The sequence below is a fragment of the Crotalus tigris genome, unplaced genomic scaffold (genome assembly GCF_016545835.1).
Source record: "Crotalus tigris isolate CLP2741 ecotype Arizona unplaced genomic scaffold, ASM1654583v1 scf7180000018122.1127207, whole genome shotgun sequence".
NCBI lineage: Eukaryota > Metazoa > Chordata > Lepidosauria > Squamata > Viperidae > Crotalus > Crotalus tigris.
The window spans coordinates 653,499-677,907 of NW_024096835.1; the positions used below are offsets into that span (position 1 = coordinate 653,499).

The following is a 24,409-nucleotide window of genomic DNA, read 5'->3' on the forward strand; positions in this document are numbered from 1 at the left end:
CCAGAATGAGCTTACAAAAACTCAGCAAAATTACTGACATGCAATCAAGGAGAGGGAATATTTTTCCAGATCACAAAAAATGTCAGAAGCAACTGAACAAACAAAAGGCAGATTTTACACAGGAGGAGGAGATCCAAAGCCCAGAATGATAGAATTTAGTGCAACTTTATGAGCATGCTGAAAGAAACAAATACATTGGCTCCACACCCATTTGCACTACTCAGATGACCCTGACGACACAGATAAACCTCCAGGTGGCCTCAGCAACTCTCTGAAAGAATGCAAATGATCAGCTGTCTGCAAGGAATATAAATCCTTCCATTCCCCCACCATCCAGTCAGAGCTGAAGAAGCATTTAATCATAAATGTTATTGCAGTTGGAACATATTTGCTGTAACTCAAAATACAAACAGTTGAATTTCAATGCCAAATTCCATCATATTCAAATAAATAAAACACAACAACCCAAACAGAAAAAAATCAATAATCTCTTTTTATGAGACAAAGAGCTAACATAGCAGTGTTCCAATATCTCAGGGATTGCCACAAAGAAGACAGGGTCAAGCTATTCTCCAAAGCACCTAAGGGCAGGACAAGAAGCAACGGATGGAAACTAAGCAAAGAGAGAAGCAACCTAGAACCAAGGAGAAACTTCCTGACAGTTAGAGCAATTAACCAGTGGAACAACCTGCCTCCAGAAGCGGTGAATGCTCCAACACTGGAGGTTTTTAAGAAGAGACTGGACAGCCATTTGTCTGAAATGGTATAGGTTTTCCTGCCAGAGCAGGGGGTTGGACTAGATGACCTCCAACATCCCTTCCAACTTTATTATTATTATTATTATTGTTGTTGTTGTCGTTGTTGATATTGGAGATGTGAATTAGGAATCTGTAATCTGGCTTGTAGACTCCATCCACAACAATGTTGTTAAAAAAAATACTGATTTCCCTAATTTTAATTTAATGGGGGGGGGGAGAAAGAAAATAATTTCATGTGATTTTGTTGAAAGATATTCACTTCCTTAATTGATCTTCACATGCTCTCACTGGAATAATAATTGTGCTATATAGAATTTGTGTGATAGCAATTGGAATTTTTCAATAGAAATTTGAATTCTTTTTATTTGCCATATCTTGATTTATTATGGTCATATAAATACAGTCATAAAACAAATTTACATTTATCAGAATTAAAATAAGTATATCAACCTTTCTAGCTTCCGAACGATTATGATATTGAGGCAGCCCTTATTAAATATCCTGTGAGATATGAAGAAAGTATGAATACGGTTCTGGTGCAAGAAATGGAACGTTTTAACAAGTAAGGTCTTTGTTTTCTTCATATTTTTATATGTGCACATGGATTATATATATTATATTAAATCTCCTAATCCTACAGTAAAAACTGTTATGTTACAAATAAGTTTTAAAGCTGTCATAAAATAACAGTATCATTTTTATTAGAGAATAGAGAAGTACAGTACAATCATTTGTACATGTAATTATTTGTAGCATATATAAAAATTGCAACTTGAATTATGTGTCTACATTTTTTGTACATTTAGTTTAATAAGAACCATACGCACAACTTTGGTAAATTTGAAGAAAGCGATTAAAGGATTGGTTGTGATGGATTCTGAATTAGAGGCCCTTTGCGCCAGTCTTCTTATTGGAAAAGTTGCAGAAAACTGGGCTAAACGTTCATACCCAAGTCTAAAACCACTGGGAAGCTATATTCTAGACTTTCTAGCTAGATTGAAATTCTTACAGGTAAAGCAACAAGCATATAATTGATTATTTTATTATTGTGAAATAATTTGCTATGGTTATTAATAATTTGCCAATAGGTTTTATATAAAATATGGTTCTAAACCAAGATTATTCTTCTATTTCTTTTCCAAGGATTGGTATGATTCTGGAAAACCATGTGTGTTTTGGCTCTCAGGATTCTTTTTCACACAAGCATTTTTAACTGGAGGAATGCAGAATTATGCTAGGAAGTACACTATTCCTATTGATCTCCTGGGATATGAGTTTCAGGTAAAATTAAGTGGCAAAGGCTGAATTTTACAGATTACTGTCATGGTTCCAATAGATGAAACTGTTAAAAGAACTTCAAGGCAAGAATTCTTCCTTAAAGAACATTTTATTAGGAAACAAAATATTGGCACTTACATAGTTGGACCCAAAACTGGGATTCCCTTCCCCCAGATACAAAGTAACAAGTTGCAATTCCCACCCTAAAGATGCTGTTATAAATCACATTCCCCAATTAACCGCAAAAACTTGGGCTTTTCTCACTGACTCCTCAGCCTACCAAAACCTTATCAGACCATGTCCTTGAGTTCCCACATTTCTACAAACTAAACTCTGAAGCATTTACCCCATCCTCCCCATCTGAACTCTAAAAGAAGAGAAAAGGCACATTAGAAGCAAAAGTAAAAGTGGCTGCTGATTCTCAGTTGTCATAGCAATGACATCCATTGTCATAGCATTGACAATTACATAAGAATTTGCAAAATCTGCAAAGTGTATTGGTACATAACTGTTAATTCATATGTGTACCTATTTTGATTCCTCAGTGTTTCAAAGTAGATGAAAGCAGAAACAGATACTACAGTATATACTGGCATCCTACTTTATCGTCATCATAATGGAATATAAAGCTAAGAGGAAGAAGGCAGGCCGATCTTAATTGCCTTTTACTCCATCCTGTCTTTCCAGAGCAATCTAATTTTTTTTGTAATACCTGCTGCATATTGTATTTAAATACAGAGATAGCCTTAGAGAAGGTACACAACATCTATTAGGAAAACATAAATGGAGCTTGGAAAAACAGGAAGAAGTGAGGAAAAAATATGCAGGAAATCATACAGCTCAGTTCCTCTTAAAGGAATGGCTATAGTTAAAGTTGCAGTCAGGTGGGCCATAAACACACAAGCAAGCAGATGCCAAGGTTGTGGTGGAGAACTTGATGTAGCTTTTTATCTTCTGCTCAGTCATTCAAAAAATTTGAAGATTATTGTTTCCTTCCCAGATACTGGTAGTTCTTGCTTAAAGATCCTAACTGAGATCAGAATTTTGGTAATTAAACAAAGTAGTCATTAGGTGAAATATCAAGTGACTGAATTGTTTAGCAATGGCAGTTCCAGTAATCCTAGTGATTGTCATTAAGCCAGGATCACACCATTGTTAGGCCAGGAGCTCGTGCTTCTGTTGCCCTGCTGTGCTCACCTCAGCTCCCCCACTATCACTGCCTTTCTGGTTGCCTTGCATTCTGTCATCCCTGCCACTCTGTCTTCTGCTAGCTGGAGCCCAAGTAGGTATCTCTCATGTTCTTCTTGATTGGAGCTTTCGTTAGGTGGTGTTGACTGCCATGTATCAGCTTTTGCCATTTTGTACTGCTTCAGAGACATCTAGTTTGCCATTTTCCTCACCTGGAACTCTCCCATTTTAATAGCAATCTAACTTAATTAGTGAAGACCTAGGAGCAATTAAGACACTATTCATTGTTATATATGTGCAGTTGCTTTGATCCAAAGTGGGAATGAAGTTTAGAACCCAACAACAGCATGCTTGCTGTATGTGTTAGAAGCTTGTTAAAGGAGCCATGAATTTTCCTACAATTGGATAGTAATCACTTAGGATGCACTTCATCCAAGGCACTGTTTCTTTAGGGAGCTGGTGACAAGCAAAATAAGAATACCTGTGCCATGTCAAAAGAAACACTTTTCCTGCTTTGGATCCAAGTAGCTGCATATCCCTATTCATTATTAATTTAGCCACACTCAACAGAAATCAAGGTCTGGATGGAACAAAGAAGAAATTTAAAAGAGTAATCTCTAAATCAGTGGTTCTCAACCTTTTTAATGCCGTGACCCCCAACCGGTCGTAAGTCGAGGACTACTCAACGGGTCGTAAGTCGAGGACTACTCAACTGGTGCAGCACCGTTTGCAGAATGGGACTTTTGGCGGGCTCAGCAGGGCAGAGACAGCCTGGACAACTCCTATTGGCTTTTGAAAGCCAATAGAATAAAAGGGAGTAGCACAGCTAAGGAAAAGGGGAAAAAATGGCGGAAAAAATGGCGGACTGCGTTGTTTGGCGACCCCCGTGAAATGGTCGTTCGACCCCAAATGGGGTCCCGACCCACAGGTTGAGAACCACTGCTCTAAATACAGTACTTCCTCTGTTCATATTGGAAAAGCTAGTGCTAAAATTATATTTCATTGCCAAAAAGGTCACCATATTTCCAATGAACAAATGATTGTAACATGAAAGCAATAATTTATTGTTTTCATTTTGTTCAGGTTATTCCAAGGGATACTTCAAATACTGCTCCAGAAGATGGTGTTTACATCAATGGGCTATTTTTAGATGGAGCTCGCTGGGATAGAGCAAAGTTAGTAGTAAATGTGTATGGCATATACAGTGTTAAAATTGCTTCTCCACCTTTTCTTGAATACTAATTTTCAATGTATTTTTGCAACTTGACATCTTACATTCCCTTTTCCTAGCAAAATCAATAGGAGTAAAAACAGGGCCATCACACTGAGATGCAAAGTGCTAGACAACCACCAACTGGCATGATGCAGAAAACCTGAACTATTTGTTGCCAAACTATTTGTTTGGGGTGACCTGGATGTTTGCAACAGAGATATGGCAATGCATTAAATTGTTTTATAAAAATTGTGAGATTATAATATATACTATAGGTTTAAAAGCAAATTTATCTTTAAAATATGGGAATAGTAGTAAATTTTCCCAATAATAGTACACTTTTTACCTCTTCACAACTAATAGGAAGACATTCTTCTGCACTCCCATCTTCTAACATCTGGATGATCTGTCTATTAATATTTGCTCAGATCATTGCCCTTCACTGAATTGAATAGAAAATGGCATTCACAAGTAACTTCACAAACATAACCACTCTGTGCTGAAGCACTAATTCTTAATTTATGGTGAAAGATTAGATTTATGACTGGAGTAGCTATATTTTTCTTCTTTTTCCTAAATACGTTATATTACATAAAATTTCATTTTTAAAAACTGAATTATTGTAGTTTTCCACAGTTGTTTTTTTTTTTTTTTCACCAGAGGGCTCCTAGGTGAACAACATCCCAAAATCCTCTTTGACACGATGCCTATTATTTGGATAAAACCAGGTAAGTGAATCTTTGTCAAATAGTTATTTGGAAATGTTCAGTCGGACGCAATTAGGCAGTGGAAACCTTTATCTTTATTTTTAATATATTGCATATAAGGTCATTGACTATTGCAAGAAATCTACTTTGTAACATTACATCAAGATTCTACACAAGGATTCATTGATCTGAATATTTATCATTATTTTAAAAAACAAACCTTAAATGTCGGCATGATTGACATTTATTTCTAGGTACTAGTTTAATGTATTACTTTGACTTCTAAAGCCCTAAATCACTTTGGACCAGATATTTCCTCCCATAAAAACCTATCCAATCTCAGATGTTCTTCAGAAGGCATTATATTTATTTAAAGCATTTAACAATTAAAATTCATCCTTTTGGGTGGCTCCAGTTAATTCAGTCTGTATCTCTGGAAGTGCTCACATAGCATTGCTACTGAACTTTAGCCACTAAATCAAGGCATTTTCCTATTCCCCTTTTTATGTTAGTATTTGTCTGTTAGAACTTAACCATTTTTAATTATAATTTTATTTTATTCTCAAACTGCTATTGTCAAAGTGGGATGTTTTAAACATGAAAATAAAGGAATCCCATCATACTCAATATAAGATGTCAGAGAGAAGGATAAGTAAGAAGTTAATCCCTAATATTTCACTTATATTCCTATGTTTAATTGCCCACCTCAAGAGATGCGATGTGTGTGGTTGTTTCCCTCCAGTTTTACTCCATCTTGCTGCAATGCAGTTTGTAAACTGTTTGTAGGCATTCAGTATTTTTGTTTAGTGGTATGCATTATTCTCAGTTATTTCACCTTACATAATTTTTCCCTTGCAGCCAAAAAATCAGAGATTAAGAAATCAAATGCATATGTGTGTCCATTGTATAAGACAAGTGAACGCAAAGGAGTCCTTTCAACAACTGGGCATTCAACTAACTTTGTCATTGCAATGAAGTTGCTAACTGACCAGCCAGTCCAGCATTGGATCAAGCGAGGAGTTGCTCTACTTTGTCAGCTGGATGACTAATTATATAGAACTCAACCAGAGGAGACTAAATACTCCATGTTCATATCTTTGCCTAGAACAAAGGACTTGCTAAATATTTTGATCATTCAGACTTTGAAACTGGTTACAATCTTTTACCATGTTTATTGATGTTTTTTCTTCTGTTCTTTTGTAAGAAAAGTGTTCAGTATGAAAAATGTCTTATTTGGTCCATCATAATTCATTTAGAAGTTGTTGAATAATAACTTCCCTTTTGCTCAAAAATGTTGTTGCTTCCTTTCAACTCTTAACATTTGAATATCTAAAACATTTGATTGAGTCTGTGTTGATTTCTATTTCCTGGACAACTTTTCCACTTTTTTTGAGAGAGACTCTGGAAGGTGGGTTAGATTAAAATTGTTAACCCTCATCTCCTGCTGGAAAGAATATCCTCGGTGGACTATTCTTTCTGCATTCTTTGTGTGTATGTTTTTTAAAAAATATAAAAGCATTTCACTTTACTACTAATATGTGGATGGCACATATCTTTAACCCAGAGTAGCTGGAATTAGTTCTTGATCATATTGTGGAAAGTGTTGCTGTGATAGCATAATTGATAATATGTGTTATGCCATGGTTCCAATAGATGAGACCGGTAAAACAGAACTCCAAGACAAAAGGTTTCCTTAAAGAACATATTTATTTGGCTAGGTAGTATTGGCACAATCAAAAGTGAAACCAAGACTGAAGTTCCCTCCCAAAGGTTACAATGTTACAAAGGTGAACTTCCCATCCCAGTAATATGTCATAAATCACATTCCCCAATTAACTATTTGAGCGGCCTTTCTAATGGAAGCTTCAGCCAGTCAAAATGCAATCAGCAATGACCTTGGTTCCCACAGAACAATTTATTATTTTGACTAAGCTAAAAAATACTCATCCCCCCTCCCAATTCCATGGCAACCAAAAATGAAGGGAAAATGGTTTGCAGTGTTGACATGTTGTGTGTTATGGTATCATTACAATCTAAAAATAACAGAAAAAGCAAGAAGTCAATTTTTATTTATGAATTGATTTAGCACAGTAGCCTTGTTTTTGCAACATGCATAACTGGAGTGCAGGGACAGAGTAGAATTATTTAATGGAAAATAAACTTGCCCTTTCAAGTTCTGTGATTGAGAGAATATCCCAGGTTCCCTGAAAAATTGCTGCTTTCTTAACACTTCTTCTCTGATTCAAGTGCACCTCCTATTTATAAAGTAATGGCTTCTAGTACCAGAGATGTATATCTGGTTTGCATAGTTTTGGTCAATACCTGGATTCTGTTGTTGCAAATAGGCTATTTGGTTTCTGATACGATGTGTATGATATCTGCTAACATTAGAACTGAACTCTCTCCCCAAAATAAGTTCATATGCAGCTCTAACAAATTGTTACAGGGTATTTGGTAGGTTACTATATGTATAACAAGAATGGAAAATAGCTCTTTTCTTTGGGATTGAATCGAATCCACTATCTCATACAGTGGGGTGAATGAAGTTCTTCTGTTAAAATTCTTAACTTCCTAACCTGACATCTCTACCAGAAGACACTCAGAGTAAAAAATATAGTTGTCCTTGATACAAAAGGACAATAATTAGTGATGAAATAACTATTGTCAAGAGCCAGCTATTGAAGACAAAAGACTAGAAGAAAAGCTCCAGCTAACATATCTTCTCCCAGGAATTAGAGAAATTATGCTAAGAAAATGAAGATTTTTTTTTTAAAAAACCCCATTGTTTTATCATAAAAGGCAATGAAAAGTAATTTTAATACTATTCTATCCAAGACTCTATATGCTCAATCTGATACATACATTGAGACAATGGTATATGTTCTTCTAAGAATTCTACTATAGTGTATATAATACAAAGTTAATGTTTTTCATATGATGGATTTCAATGACAGAATTAAATAAAGTTGAGCATTTTAACTAGCATTGTTTTCAGATTTTCCAAATTAAAATCAATTATATTGAGATATATTTTCATCTGGCTGCATCATATCCTTCAGTGGACTGTTGAATACCCCAAAGCCCAGGATACTGGCAGATTGTCATGGAGAAAATTAATCTGTATGGTTGCTAAGAGAGTAAACATTGATTTCATGACTCATAATGAATGAATCAATCGATCGATCGACATTCTTCATGTTTTTCTACATATGACTAGTTATCTGCTATTAAATAATTTCTCAGGTTCTTGCTGCTGCTTTAATTATATGCCATGCATTTAGGAATTTTCTGAAACAATTAAATTTTGCTAACAGTTATTACAAACTGATTTTAAAATGCCTGTTCTAAGGATATTTTTTGTTATTATACAGGTGGTTCATTTTCTGACCCTCATTTACTCCATATGTCTTGTCTGCAAGAGAAAACGTCTTATGGTGAGATATTTATAGTGAGTTATTAATGGTTGCAATGATGCAACAAGCCCAGGATCATTTTTCAATACATCAAACATCACATTTGGTTTTGATACTTACTCAGAGTGAGTGATCTGTGTTTCAAATGTTGGAGAAAGGTGAGGAAAATGTGTCTTGTCATTATAAAAAGTCAGTTCTCCCAATAGCTTAACTTCCTAAGCTGTTTTTAAATAATAAAAGTTAAGTGTTGGCATTCCTGGAATGTTGTTTTTGATTATTCCAGGAGTAACACAAATCTGTGTGCGTGTTTACATGTTTTGCTTTTTATGTGTTAGCATTCCAAAGAGAAAAAGGATTTTGTGATTTTCCTGTATCCTGTAAACTTTACTTAATAATTTTAACACTTTTTCAATATTTATGCATTTATTTTGAAACAGCCAAATGAAAATATATCTCAATACGATTGATTTTAATGGGGAAAATAACTGAAAACAATGCTAGTTAAAATGCTCAGCTTTGACTTAATTCTATCATTAATTCTGTTATTATGGTGCAAGCCATTTTTAATGTACAACAGAGAGTGTTTCCTGAACAGTAATAGACTATTAAATCAAATGCTAGTGATTTTTTACAAGGAAACATCTGCATTGCAGATGATATTCCTTGTTTGTTAATAAAGTCCAGATGTTCTGCATCTCTTTCCATTCAGTCTGAACAGCTTTCAGCTGAACTGTTTTGCTTTTTAATGTACATGACCCAGCAGTTTCTTGACACATGCAGCAAATCTGAGCAGAGTGAGGAAGGGCATTGCAAAAGAAATCTGTAGGAAAATGTTGAGCTTAGCAAGGCTGGGGGCAGTAAAGATAGGAGAACAAAGCATGAGGAAGATTTGAGCCCTCAAATGCTGGGTTCCTTGGCACAGGTATGTGCTTAGAAAGAGGAGCAAAAACAAGTTAAACTGATAACCTGATCTGCTCAGTGTGAACCTGATGGTCCTGCTGTCTGTCAAGTTAATGCTCAAAAACAGATTGAGACAGAACGTTATTTCGTTTATCATTACATATTTCTATATCTCTGGCTTCTGATATTTCTAGAAGATGCAACATAGCATTTAACCCCACCTCATTTGGAAATTTAAGATACCGTATTTTCCGGGGTATAAGATGACTTTCTAAAGCGTGGAAATCGGTGCCGAAGTCAGGGGTTGTCTTATACGCTGAATTGTCTTATACGCCGGAAATTACGGTAGTTTCCGGCGTATAAGACGACTTTCTAGGCATAGAAATCGGTGCCGAAGTCGGGGATCATCTTATACGCCGAGTCGCCTTATACGCTGAAAAATACGGTATGTAGTTTTAACCTGTATGATACTACAGAAATGCCTGATGAGGAAGCTGAGGATGATATCCCTATGCAGCTTGTCATTCAGCAAAGCCTGCATGACATACTCGGGAGCAAGACGGTGACAACCCCAAAGAGTGACAGGTATGCACTGCCTTTGATATATTGTTTCTAGGATCTGTTAAAATATTTCTTGCAACAGAATCTATATAATTTTGAAACACAGTTTCACAGAATGCTGTGCAATTGTTCATAGAATATTGTTACAAGCATGGGGATTTCCATATGTTGTGTGTTTATGTGATAAATTTTGTATCTTTAGGACGAGGCATGTTTTTATTTATAAATGTGGCTAGTATCCATTTAATATGAAAAATCTCTCCCCCCCCAAAAAAAGATTGTATATAAAGAGATAAATGTATAAATTATAAAGTAACTATTTTATTTTATTTTTCAATATAATGCCAATTACAATGTTTTTAACTTTGCATGTTCTGTTTTTGCTTTTAATGTTTTATTAAAGTAGACTATTAATCTTCTTCTGCCTCCCTCTAAAGAAGGATAGGCAGCAGCTTACAATTGGGGATAAACTTCCTACTCAATTGCAGAATACCCCAGGAGCTTACTCACCAGGTGTATAGGACCTGGTTTTTCCTGTATGAAACACCAATATATTAAATATACAAATTAAACATTTTCTCTTTTTTTTCACCATTTTTGCAGTCTGAAATTCAGTATGATATGAGAATATTTGACTTTTTTTAATGCTATTGCATTCTGTTTGCAGCTTTTGTTTCGCAACAAGTCCAGATTACAGAAAGATCATCGCTGCCATTCGGACAGTTAAGTAATCAGTTCAATTTTCTTGAGAATTACTAAAAATACACAAATGATCTCAGTTAGTTGATCTCAACCCTCATGTATGTAGGAATTAAAAGTAGCACTTGCAGGTGTAAGGCAGCCTTTTATTATTTTAACAAGAATTTGTTATTTATTACTAAAACAAAGTGGTCTTTGAGTTCAAAGAACATAAATTGTAGATCTTTCATACTCATCATAGGTGAAGAAGAGTCTTTACTTAAGTTGATGAGGAATGGATCTGCTTTTCAGGAAGTAGACTCCCAAGGTTGGCTTCCTCTTCATGAAGCAGCAGTCCAACCAAACAAGACTATTCTAGAAATTACTCTGAAAGGTAATGTTCCTTTGAGGACTATGTGTCAATTTATATATTAACTTATGAATTCAAACAAAGCTCTCTCTTTCAGCTTCACATCCTACTGTCTGGCAACAGACCAGCCTGAAAGGAGAAACTCCTCTGTTTCTGGCTGTGGACAAATGTCTTGTGAAAAATGTCAATGTTCTGCTAATCAATGGGTTTGATCCAGATACCAGGAATGAAGAAGGAGATTCTGCTTTAATTATTGGTAAACCAAATTATATTATTTGTCTGATAATATTTAAACATTCCCAGTTATAAAATAATGATAGCTTGTATTGATTGAAAGGGATTTTTCATGCCAAATTTAAGTATATAGTTGCCTATTTCTATGACATGCAGGTGGCAAGAATAAATTTTCATTTTTCTCCATTGTTTTCATTTGCTACTTCCACCCCAAGCTTTATTTAGGTCCTAGACTCAAATCGTATCTGGTCAATCTAGCTTTGAGTTCTAGAAAAATTCGTATACATTTATAATGTCCAGCATGGTTGGAACTTTTCTCGCTCCTCATATTCCTTCAATCCCCCACCTCACCCCCTATCTGAGTACTATTGCCCACTTCACATGGTAACCGGCTAATATTTTTAGAACCATCCTTTGTTGTATCTTTTTAGAGGTCTGAGGGGTCCTTGATGCTCTCTTAGGTTGGTTGTTTTCTTGTAAATGCTTCATTACCCAAATTAGGTAACATCATCATCATCACTAGTCTATAATGAAATGTCTGTAAGAAAACAACCAAGCTCAGAAAGCACCAAGAGCCCTCATTTCAACTCTGAGCTACAAATATTCTTCTTAGAGGTCTTTATTCTGTTGTTGTTTTACATGTGGCATAATTTCCAAAAATAAACTCTTCTGCCTTTATGGCCTGCATCAAGTTGCCCTCCATCTTTATTCAGCTCCATTCATATTTTCAAACAAATCTTTGTCATACAAATCAACATCTATGATAGTTACATAGTAAGACCAGTAATTATATGGTCACAGTAGTATTAACAGTGCAATTATCTTCTCTTGGGTAGTGCTATGTTTCTAAACCAAATAGGATTTCTAATATTCTCATTAAATCCCATTTATTTTGAATGGGCTTCTCTTCCTACTATGAAAGGCTTTCTCTGTGGCTTTCTTGATGAGGAACCAGGGGCTGCAAAAGAAAATCTTGATAGCCTCTGCAACTTATCTCAAAGATCAGCATTGTAATAAGGCAAGGATGAGAAATTTGTGGACCTCCTGATGAAGTTGGACTACTACCCCTATCATTTCTTAATAATAGTAGTGCTGGCTAGACATCACAGGGTCTTGTCCATCCCTATTTTGTCCCTATTATATGATACCAGGATGTCCAGTTGATGAGTCTGTCCTGTTTGTTGGGACCCAAACACATTGCTTCTCTACTTGAGAAGATTTTTTTGCTTAGGGGTACCACAAGATTCCGTCTTAGGCCCAGTACTCTTCAATATCTTCGTCAATGACTTAGACGAGGGAATTGAAGGGGAACTCATCAAATTTGCAGATGACACTAAACTGGCAGAAGTATCCAACACCCCAGAAGACCAACTCAGGATCCAAAAAGACCTTGACAAACTTGAAGAATGGGCCCTATCCAACAAAATGAGTTTCAATGTGGAAAAAAGCAAAGTTTTATATTTAGGAGGAAAAATGAAAGGTACAAGTACAGATTAGGCAAGACCTGGCTTAAAAACAGCAACTGTGAGAGGGACCTTGGAGTCTTAGTGGACAATCACTTGACTATGAGCCAACAGTGTGCAGCAGCAGCCAAAAAAGCTAATACAATCCTGGGTTGTATAAACAAAGGCATAGAATCAAGATCGCGCGAAGTATTAGTACTTCTTTATAAAACCCTAGTAAGACCACACCTGGAATACTGCAGCCAATTTTGGTCACCATATCACAAAAAAGATCTTGAGAATTTGGAAAAAATTCAGAGAAGAGCAACTAAGATGATCAAAGGCCTGGAGACTAAAACATATGAAGAATGGCTGCAGGACTTGGGTTTGGCTAGTCCAGGGTTCTGCAACCTTAAACATTCAAAGAAACACTTGGACCCGTTTCCCAGAGAAAAGAAAACACTGGGAGCTGCAAAACTTGTGTGCGCATGCGAGGGGTGGAGAGCTTGTTTGAAGAGTTTAATTAAAAAGAAATAGAGGCTGCTGTGCATGAGTTTTCTCTCTCTTTCCTCTCTCCCTCTCTCTTTCTCTCTTTCCTCTCTCTCTCTCTCTTTCCTCTCTCCCTCTCTCTTTCTCTCTTTCCTCTTTCCCTCTCTCTTTCCTCTTTTTCTTTCTCTCTTTCCTCTTTCTCCCTCCCTCTCTCTCTCTCTCTCTTTCCTCTCCCTCCCTCTCCCTCTCTCCGATCTTCTGCTCACCTGGCAAGCTGGCTTCAGGCTGTTCTCCAACAAGCTGACACAAATTCTTATTCGTCTGGCTCTTTCCTGCCCTTCCTGCTTCCTGCAGAGACACAGCAAAGGGAGGAGCCCCGCCCAATAAGTTTGTCAACTCGTCGGAGAATGTGAGGCATTCTCTTTTTTACACACACACACACACACACACACAGAGAGAGAGAGAGAGAGAGAGAGAGAAGGGAAGCGCAAGTGCCTGTCTCTGTCTCTCTTTCTGCAAATGGCAGAGGAGGTTGGGAGCTGCAGGAGAAGGCTCAAAGAGCCACATGCGGCTCCAGAACTGCGGGTTGCCGACCTGTGGGCTAGTCTAAAGAAAAGAAGAAATAGGAATGTTCCAGGATCTGAGGGGCTGCCACAAGGCAGAGGGGGCCAGGTTGTTCACCAAAGCACCAGAGGGAAGGATGAGAAACAATGGTTGGAAACTGAACAAAGAGAGAAGCAACCTGGAATTAAGGAGAAACTTCCTGACAGTGAAGACAGTCAACCAGTGGAACAGCTTGCCTCCAGAAATTGTGGGCACTCCATTACTAGAGATTTTCAAGAGGAGGCTAGACAATCATTTGTCTGAGATGGTATAGGTTCTCCTACTTGAGGGGCTGGGCTAGAAGATCTCCAAGGTCCCTTCCAGTTCTATTCTATTCTATAATCCAAAAAAGACATTTTTTTCTAAATGTGAATGAAGAACAGCATTGTAAAATGTTTATCTCTTCTTTTTTAAAAACTGAAGTTATATTTTAAAGTTTAGCACTTCATTTTACTCTGTCTTTTAATTATACAGTATACAAATGACATGTGAGACTACTAAACAACGGTTTAGTCTCATATGCTCAGTGGAGATTGAATAGTTTAATAACTGAGAGTTAAATGAAATTTTCAAATGCTGCTCTTTCATATTTTAATATTTTACAGCTATTGAACGTGAATCATATGAAATTGCTTCCTTATTGATACAATTTGGTGCCAATACCAATCTACAGTGTATCAACAATAGGACAGCTTTACATGAGGCAGCCAGATTAGGCTTGAAAGACATGGTGGAATTACTACTTTGGTCCAAAGCAGATGCAGATCCACGAAGTTCTTATGGGCTCACCCCTCTAGCGTTGGCAGCACAGAATGGGCATACAGAAATTCTCGAACTCCTACTGTGTAAAGGTGAGAGGTTCTGTATAAAACCTTCTGTGTTAAATACACACTAATTGGGAGGAAGAAGGTAGTTGCTAGAATGCACAGCTTAATGGTTGTTCCAGGATATGAATGGTTGAAACAGCCTTCTATAAAATGTGCTAAATTTATTAATTATGGTGAATAGCTGTTCCAAGTGTATTGATGTATGTTTTCTCTGTTGATTGTGGGGATGCTCAGATGAAAACAGTCACTCTTTGCAGGTCAGGCATCATTTCTGATAGTCCGTATATAGTCAGAGACAGACATTGTAGACATGGTTAACATTTTCAAAACATAATTAGTCAAATAAAATTGTGATAGTTTCAGTATTTGAGACAATAAGATGGCCTGAGTAATCTGACTTGTATATTTTGAAAACTAAATTGAAGATGTTTGGTTGGGGCTCCTGGGATGTGTCCATGCAGATAGGAGTCTTATATGTTTTTAGAAAATTACTTCATTAGAATATACATTTTTCTCTGATATATTGTTTTGGGATCTGAGGAAAGAAGCTAGTAGAGTGTTGGACTGTGGTTTCTCAGCTGCTTTGGTCTATCTTAGTCATGATGTCAACTGTATTTCAGTTTGTATGATTATATGTTAAGGCACATACAATATGCCAACATCTTTATAGCTGACCTACACTTTTTTATTCACACCCCTGAGTCCCCTCTTTTACATGACAGCTATTGACATTTTAATCATCAGGATTTATGGAAGTGAATATCTCATATTCAATCATAATTTCAACTTCCATCCCACCATCAACCTCACCTAGACCTATCTACAGAACAATTCTATTTCCTTGGTATCAACAAACTACACAATGTAGTAATTTTATGTTAATATAAACCAAACACATAAACACCATATTATTTTTGATTGATTATTAAAAGCTTACTGCTGTTTTCCCAATAGGTGCCAATGTCCTTTCCCAAGCATCAGATTCTGCATCTATATTATTTGAGGCTGCTGGAGGAGGAAACCCAGATTCCATCTCTCTCCTACTAGAATATGGTGCTGATGCCAATGTACCAAAGCAGTCTGGTCATCTTCCTATCCATAGAGCTGCTTATAGAGGCCATTTCTTGTGAGTTAGAACATACTAATTCCATTTATGGAACGGGGGGGGGGGAGAGAGGAGGGAAAGTAATCTATTCTACTGTGTGGTTTAACATATCTCTGATGAGAGAAATGTTTCTTTACTATTTGTCAAATCCTGAGTTATTAGGTAGAAAAGATAAGTCTTCTTCATCTTAAAAAAATTATGTAGAAAAAGCCTGTAACTTTCTATGCACTGTTCAGCTGCTGTCATTGTCTTTTCTACACATCTGTGAAAGAAAGTCCATTCTCTTTGGCATTTCACTGTCCTAGTCCTGTGACACAAAAATATTTGCAGAAGTCAGGCCAATCAATAGTTTTTTGGTATCTATTTGACATTATCACAAGTAACATACATTCTTTATGTTTTACGTGAATATGAATATTCTGTTGGTATTAGAACAGTCAACACTTCCACAGCTAAGCTTGTGAGTATAGAAGAATATAGATCTGAATAGACCGGATCAATACTATTTTGTTTCTTTTGGACTGCCCTTACTGTAGCACCTTAAGGAATTTATTCTTCTTTATAAAATTACTTGAAATAATCAGCTTGCATATGTCTTTCTCCCTTTCGTCTCCCATTTTATTATTTGCTGGGGTAGTTTTTTTTAGTTTTTCCCCACTGAAATTGTCATTTTATATGCATTTTATTCAGTGGCTAAAATGTTGATAGTTGATGGAAACTCTTCTATTATAGAAGCTTTACAGTTCATGCCTATTTATGGTGATCTCATTGCCTGCACTGGTAGGAACAATTGAGATAGTATTGAAAGACCTTTTTTTTTAAAGAATGTTTATCCTTATCTTATTGCTAGGGCATTGCAGATTTTGATTCCAGTCACAGATTTCAGTGTCATAAAGGAGAGTGGAATCAGCCCACTTCACTCGGCGGCAGCAGGAAGACATTCTCAGTGTCTTGAATTTCTACTCAGATCTGGATTTGAGGCTAATTTTATGTTGGATCGAAGAATTCAGAAAAGCTACGATGATGAGAGGAAGTCAGCACTGTATTTTGCTGTATCTAATGGGGATATTGAGTCCGCACATTTGCTCCTGGATGCTGGAGCCCTACCAAATCAAGACCCTGTTAATTGCCTCCAAGTGGCCTTGAGAATGGGTAACTATGAACTCATCAGTCTCCTGCTTAGCCATGGAGCCAACGTGAATTACTTTTGTAGAGTCAATACAACCCATTTTCCATCGGCTCTGCAGTACACACTGAAAGATGAAGTCCTGTTAAGGATGTTGTTGAATTATGGATACAATGTTTCCCGCTGTTTTGATTGTCCTCATGGAGACAGCAAGCATTCCAAGTACTTATTTGAAGGGTGGACCTCAACTGTTATCAAAGACACAATGGTAAGTACTTCCTGGGGGAGATTAATCCTTCTTTTATAAGCTGATTAGTACTTAGAAATTGCTTATGTTTTAAGGGATGGTAGGATTTGTTTGGTTTTCCAAACTGAAAATGATCAAAATCTTTAGAAATGCATTGAGTTGAAACACTCTATAGAATAAATGGCAAGCATTTGGTTATTTCAAAGGTGTCTGGTATTTTTGTGAAATTATATTCAATGTATGCTTATTTTGCTTTGTTTTGCTGGTGATGTAGTATCAAAAATGCATCATGCACTTTATAATATAAGGCATTAAATTCTGCATTCTCATGTTCTTGTTTTTTCTCTCAGTTCTGTGAAGTGATTACACTATCATGGCTAAGGCACCTGTCTGGGAAGGTAGTGCGAGTGATGCTAGATTATGTAGATCATATTAGAATATGCTCTAAACTTCAGGATACTCTTCAAGAACAAAAACTGTGGCCAGAAATCCATGCAATTTTGAGTAAGTGTTAAAGTTATCAGAATGTAAAGATGACTGACACAGTGTGCTATAGTTTTTCAAACTGATTGATCTATTCATTATGAGCCATCAAGTCAATTTCAACTCCTAGTGATCACATAGATTTTTCTCCATGACAATCTGTCCCTGATCTGATCTTTCAAGTCTTCCAACCTTTACTTACTGCCAGTATAAGTGAGTCCATCCATCCTGCATAATTTTTGAATTAGTAACTGTATTATTGGTAAATATAATTTAAAATAATTTGAATTATTGGAGGAATAATTTATATGTTGTATTTTGACAATCTCTCCCTATTACTAAATATGACTGATTTTTTTAATATTTCACTTGAAGCAAAGATCACACTAAATATAATCTAATACCCAGCATAAAAAATCTTTACACAGAGCAAGCTCTTTAATTACTAATTATTAGTGATTTAGTAATTAGTACTTTCTTCTATGCCTCAGCATTGAAAGTTCATGTTTTATATCTTCTAGATCTATTTTCCTCATATAATTTTATCATTGCCATTACCACAGTTAAAATGATTTAAAACTTGCCACACTGAATAAAGAACACATTGAACACAAATAGCATCCTATGAGGGAGGGGGAAAAGATCCCATACAGTATGTATTATAACGTCCCAATCAGACTTGTGTCCAATTTCTGGATATAAGTACTTGTGGCAGGAGTTAATTCATGCTTTATTCTAAGGGCCTCCCTTAAATGTTCAGCATTGTACTGATGTCAAAACTCAACTACTTTGGGCTCACAACAAAGAAATTATAATAAAATCAATAAAAGATGAAGATCAAAGATGAGAAGTGCAGTGAAGCAGAGTCTCGTTCTCCTTGCCAAAGACTTATCTGAAGAACCAGACCTTCATGGCTCTGCTAAACAACAGTATATGTGTGTGTGTGTGGGGGGGGGGTGTCAGAGTCCATGTCAGAGCAAATCTGAGCAATTTTATCTACCAGATTGTCTAAATAACCCTCACAATAGCCCAACAGATAATTCTGAAGGGCTCTCCCTAACCAATAGGGAGCAGGTTAATAATCTGAACAGGAAGATGTGATCATTCCTTTTCCGTGATTCCCATTCCTTTTATCTCTTCATCCAGCTCTTCCTTATGAGTTAAAATCAGATGTAGGAGTGGATAATTCATATTTTAAAGACATATTATTTTATTTTCAGCAAACACACGTCCTCTGCAACATCTTTGCCGTCTGAGAATCCGAAAATGCTTAGGACGTTTACGTCTGCGCTGTCCTGTCTTCCTGACATTTCTGCCGTTACCAAACCGTTTGAAAGAATATATCCTCTATAAGGAGTATGATCTCTATGGACAAGGACATCTAAAAGGAATCAACTAAGTCAAATGCATAAAAGTGCATTTGGAAGATATCCTATATATAAATGAACAGAATAAAGATATCAAAGCATGTTTAAAATAGAATTCTAGTTAGTACTAATACGTCTGCTTGCTTTATACTAGAGTACATAAAAAGTACTTGGATGAACAGTTAATGCAATGAAACCTTATCAAGCCTCAGGACAGTTTTGCAGATCTGATTTATGTCATTTGCATAGATAGGTGGAACTTGAAATATCTAACACTGCACAAATGTAACTTATGTAATTCATGTAACAACACTCAAATGAGAATTGGGAGCTGATGTCCCCAAACCCTGCGATGCCCTGTCTTGATTCAATGGACACCTCAATTGGTGTGGGTAAAAGGGGTTCCTTATATTTTCTATCAGTGGAGGGGATTTTCCTTGCAATCCTCCATATGCTCACAAAATCCACTGCAATTATTTTTCCATCTGAGCTGTAAATGTTGAAAGCAATTTTTTTAAATTGGCAACAACATACAACAGTGTGCTCTTTGCTCACAGGTGCCCACATTGTACTGAAATAGCATGCTGCTTTAACACAGAACACGTTTCAAGTAGTACAAGCAGGGCATTTACTTTACTGCCTAGTCTTATTTCTTTACAAATACAGCTGAATATTCTCTTTAGAAGGAAAACAATTTGCATGTGTAAGGAGTGTTAATTGGCACACAAAAAAAGGTCATGCATACACTCATGGAAGGCCTCCTGGTTTGGTACTTGTAGTTTTAAGCAAGACTTCTCGTGTATATCTTAAATATATATATTTAACTTTTAAAATTTGGCTTTCCAAGTGAAGTTTAGTCTTAGATTTTGTTGTGTGTTATTCAGAGATCTCTTAATAGCCTAGGTTTCTGCTGCTCACATCTTTAAGATGCAATTTAAAATCCTATGCCTTTTTATCGCAACAAGCATATTTATTGCAACTTCAAAAACAAAATTGCAATCTTTGTTTTATAATCCCAAAATGTTTTCTTTTAAAAGCAGTATTGTAAATCAAGTATTTCCAAAATAATTGAGGTCTTGCCATGTACCTTTATGTTACAGGTATAATGAAAATTGTATATCCTTGTCTTGTGTATTGCCTACCCTAGCTCCTTTGTATATATTTTGACATTGAAAACAAAGTATTTTGAAATATTTAACAACTATTATGTCACCAGTATTGCTTCACCTTTTGTCTAAGCAACTGCAACTACTAAACACGCAATATTTACAGACTTAATTTTCATATAACATGAATTCTTCTATATTCTAGTCAAATAAAGATAGGACACCAGCTGTTAGTTTTGCTTTATTAAGTACAATAAATGAATCTCTGTTATATGGATATTCTTCCATTACTGACATATTTAAAATGCATTTCACAAAGGTATTTTGAAAGTGTCCAATATATGATGTGCTTTGAAGAACAAATGCTGATAAAATATTTACATATTGTAGAAAAGCATCCTCTAAAATTGACTGGATTTTACTGAAATATTTCTCAAATTGGTTTATTAGTATCAAGATTTCATACTGCAATTGACAATATCGAGCAGACAATCACTAAATATTAATACAATTATGAGAAATTAAGTTTTAATTAGACTTTCAATTTAAAAATCACAGTCACTGATACAAGACTAAATCATTACTTTCTGATTAATTCACTGTATTATAAAGGCCACCCCAAATTTAGTGTACAAATCTCTTGGCTTCTTTACAGATTTCTTTATGGAACATTGTTTTCTCAGATCCCTGATGGTTGATTAGTCCTATACTATGTCATGATCTCTGACTGCCTGACAGTGTTCCTGCATCAATTAGAAAGCCTGTCCCTCCATGCAATTTGCTTTCCCCAGGAGTGTGAAGGACCTTATGCTACAGGGGAGGCAAAAGTCTTGTTCAAGCAGAAGTGTGCTTAATTAGCCCATGTATCTGTAGAAAGAAAGTGATTTCAGTTACAGATGAAAACAAAACAAATAGCAACCCTGTTTTGTTTTTTTTAAATCAATCCTATAAAATTAGTTGAATGCCTCTGGCTTACAATACATGCAAAATGTGTTTCTACAGTTCATCAGGGATGAATATTTTATTCAAAGAAATATAGTAATCTTAATTTGAATGTTGTCCTTAGAAATATGATTTAATACAGAAGGCAACTTAGAAGGTACACTTGTCCAGCAACAGTACACAACTGCCAAGTTAATTTGTCCTTGACTGCATAACCGTATAATTGTGTATGCAAAAGCAAGTCCCACTCAGGTCAGTGGAGTTTACCCTCAGAAGAATGAGAACAGAAATGCTGACTCCAAGGTCTATCTGCTGGCTCCAAGCAGTAAACCAATCAGACAGCCAAATCATACTTTTTTCCTACTCAGAACATTCCCACTAGAAAATCTAATGTGGGAAATAGAGCTACTGAACACAATCCATACAAGTTGGATTTTGTAAGTAACTGCAGATGGGTACATTCGAGGACAGTAGCCTGTGAACTGTTTATTATAATAAAGTTCATTTGGTATTATTCACATTATAATACATCTTTACAGAGAATATATGTGTGTGTGTGTGTATACACACACACATACACATACACACACACACACATGTGTGTGTATATATATATAATATACACATGTATATATATACATATACATATATATACACATATATATATACACATATACATATATACATATACATATATATATATACACACATACACACACACATATATATATACACACACATACATATACATAGAGGTCAGCTGAAGATTAGTCTGAAGCATTAACAAATATTGGTTAAAATGAACTGGTGATTTACTTTAAATTTAAATGTATGATTTTATAGTATTATGTGGCTTAACAGCTATAAACTGGATAAACAATTACAACAGATATTGTCAATTTGAGTGAGGTGGCACAAAATAGAATAAATTGAATATATGATTTTCATTATCTACAATTTTATACTCAAGTTGAAACATTAAGGGAAGTTTTCAAAAACTAGAAGGAGACGGCTCAACGAGCAATCGCACCTCCTCTATTTCTTGGGTCTCCATGTGTCTTTACGCCCTTGCAGTTAGGAACGAAGGACAAACATCCCTACTTGATCTCAAAAGATTTTCCAGCCCAGGTTAATTGGCCTTCAAAGTTTTTCCTCCATAGTCTCTGATCAGCCTTCAATTTCTGTACAATTTCTGCTTGCAGATTGCAATATAAAAGAGGACAAACCTACAGGTCTTTTGTATTTACAGTACGCTTGTACTGGAATGAAAAATCACTTCATGCTTTGTATATTATATTTGTCACAAATTAATAAGCTGAAGCAGAATTACAATTACCTGCCTGATTTTTCTCAGATTTAGCAAATATGTGCAATTTGTATGTATTTCTATTACATGTAGATTTAGGTTAAATATGACAACAGGTGTTAGAAAAATTATCTGACAATTTTTCCATGCAACTAATTCTATCACCAACATAAATCTCAAACTTTTGCTAATGAAAAGACACTTACAAACCTGATTCCAATAATCATAGCAATTCTGTTAGAAGTGTATGCACATTATTCTCATCTAGACAGTTAAAAGTCAATTTGTATAATGTTACAAATTTACACAGTGCATTGACACTCCAAAGTACTTTCCAGTGTTTGGTTGAATGTCTTTGCCACCCTCCACAAAGTGCTTTATGTATATAGAGGAGAAGCCAAGATCACTTCTAGCCAGTACAATTTCAAGTAAAAATGATAATTCTCATATTTCATCTTAAAAAACTCATACACTCTAGACCCAACACTTTCTCAGCAAAAGCATTAATTAAAAGTTATGAGGCTGCTGCCATTATTGACCCCGCCATTTTTAGGAATCAAAATTGGCTTTTTGTTCAGAGGCTTAGGATACTTTGAAGACTAAAATGATTCAATTTTTATCAGATCAAATGTTAGTATTTAAAAGTAGAACAAGACTCTTTATTTTAAGCAGGAGACTAAAACAACTTCTCTGAAAACAGAGAAAAGAAACTGAAGATAAAAGATTTTCTACCAACTTCTTAAGTTACACAAATTACTTTCTAAGTCACCAGAACAGCTAGGTAATTGAAATAGAATAAGTTCTATAATATCCAAATCTGCTACAGTCATGAACATTTCACTACATTTGGTTATGATGAGAACAAAAATCCATATTTACACTGAGCCATTTAAAAAAAATCAACCTTAATGAGTGAGAATACCAAGTTGTATCTAATATAACAAATTTACATGATTTGTTTTGTAAATTTTAAATGATACAATTTATCATTTCAGGCAAGAGGTTTAAAGCCTTGCACTGAAGTTGCTTCATGCATCAGATTCTTGCTTCTTCTTTCCTTCTTCACCCAAATCACTGTCTTCTGATGGGCTATTGCTAAGAACTATAAACTGTCCTTCACCAACACTCTGGATCGATCGACTAGAAGCAGCAATTAATCGACTTTGCTCTTCTAAATCCTGGAAAAAATACATTTACTGATTTATGCATAAGCTATGTGAATATTATTTTAAATAGTAAATAATACAGATATCATTATTGGCAACTATTCACTATGGCCAGTAAGTCACACACTACAAGTAGTCCTTGTTTAGTGACCACAATTAGCTAGGAAAGGATTGCAAGAGAATAGGTACACAATTGGGAATACACATTGAAAGCAATAGCTGGTGCTGGCAGCTATGAGAGTATTGTACAAACAGCCCAGTGTATTCTCCATTGTAAGCCGGGTTACTCTCTTGTAATTCTTTCTTCTCCAACCCATCCACTTTGCAAACACAGGGAAAAAAGAAAAACAACATGTCAGGAACAGGGAGGACTTCCAGTTTTGCACCGTAGTGCATGGCCACGGGATAGCGAAGCTCCACTCCCGCGGCCAGTTTCGTCCTGCAAGGGGGACCCTAAATAGGTCTGAAGTTGCCTCGAAGAGATGGCCGTGAAGGAGGGGCGCTCCGTTGATCATGAAATGACAGTGGTTGTTTTGTTCGATCCAGGGGAAGCCCTATGACAGGAGAAAGGCTAGTGTGGCATCAGTGTCTAGCCCAGGGGTAGGCAACCCAAAACACTCAAAGAGCCACTTGGACCCATTTCCCACCAAAAACAAAACACCGGGAGCCGCAAAACCCTTTTGATATCTAAAATGAAGATAACACTGCATATATCCTTTTTTACCTTTATTATAGGTGTGTGTGTGTGTGTGTGTTTGTGTGTGTGTATGTATACACACACACACACACACACACACATTAAAAATGAAAGTAAAAATATGACTCTTGGGAATATCCATACTATTAAAACAATGATCACCAAGAGACTGCTTTAAGAGAATAAAATTACATACACACAGA

At 35.9% G+C, this 24,409-nt stretch overlaps 3 protein-coding genes across 8 annotated transcripts in view; 2 read left to right on the top strand and 1 right to left on the bottom strand.

The window, feature by feature from the left end:
- DNAH12 (dynein axonemal heavy chain 12) overlaps positions 1-8,123 on the top strand; it is a 132,879-nt gene extending 124,756 nt beyond the window's left edge. For 3 of the 4 annotated variants that reach the window (XM_039348127.1, XM_039348128.1, XM_039348129.1), the window contains 6 exons: positions 1,217-1,320; positions 1,565-1,769; positions 1,902-2,039; positions 4,308-4,399; positions 5,098-5,165; positions 6,003-8,123. In XM_039348127.1, the coding sequence (XP_039204061.1) occupies positions 1,217-1,320; positions 1,565-1,769; positions 1,902-2,039; positions 4,308-4,399; positions 5,098-5,165; positions 6,003-6,193 (798 nt within the window). In that variant the 3' untranslated portion in view covers positions 6,194-8,123. The remainder of the gene's footprint in view (positions 1-1,216; positions 1,321-1,564; positions 1,770-1,901; positions 2,040-4,307; positions 4,400-5,097; positions 5,166-6,002) is intronic. The other variant, XR_005557266.1, reaches the window with a different exon arrangement.
- Positions 8,124-8,271: 148 nt separating this feature from the next.
- ASB14 (ankyrin repeat and SOCS box containing 14) lies at positions 8,272-23,242 on the top strand. 3 transcript variants are annotated; one of them, XM_039348132.1, is made up of 10 exons: positions 8,272-8,715; positions 9,934-10,042; positions 10,686-10,741; positions 10,959-11,090; positions 11,164-11,322; positions 14,440-14,685; positions 15,616-15,787; positions 16,617-17,160; positions 17,490-17,643; positions 18,843-23,242. In XM_039348132.1, the coding sequence occupies exons 1-10, from the start codon at positions 8,703-8,705 to the stop codon at positions 19,019-19,021; spliced, it is 1,764 nt and encodes a 587-aa protein (XP_039204066.1). In that variant the 5' UTR covers positions 8,272-8,702; the 3' UTR covers positions 19,022-23,242. The 3 variants fall into 3 exon arrangements, with proteins under 3 accessions (XP_039204066.1, XP_039204067.1, XP_039204069.1); XM_039348133.1 differs by lacking the exon at positions 8,272-8,715 and adding an exon at positions 8,737-9,479; XM_039348135.1 differs by lacking the exons at positions 8,272-8,715; positions 9,934-10,042 and having other exon boundaries at positions 10,722-10,740.
- APPL1 (adaptor protein, phosphotyrosine interacting with PH domain and leucine zipper 1) overlaps positions 20,324-24,409 on the bottom strand; it is a 40,538-nt gene continuing 36,452 nt past the window's right edge. Inside the window, exon 22 of the mRNA XM_039348130.1 lies at positions 20,324-23,521. Within this exon, the coding sequence (XP_039204064.1) occupies positions 23,372-23,521 (150 nt within the window). The 3' untranslated portion in view covers positions 20,324-23,371. The remainder of the gene's footprint in view (positions 23,522-24,409) is intronic.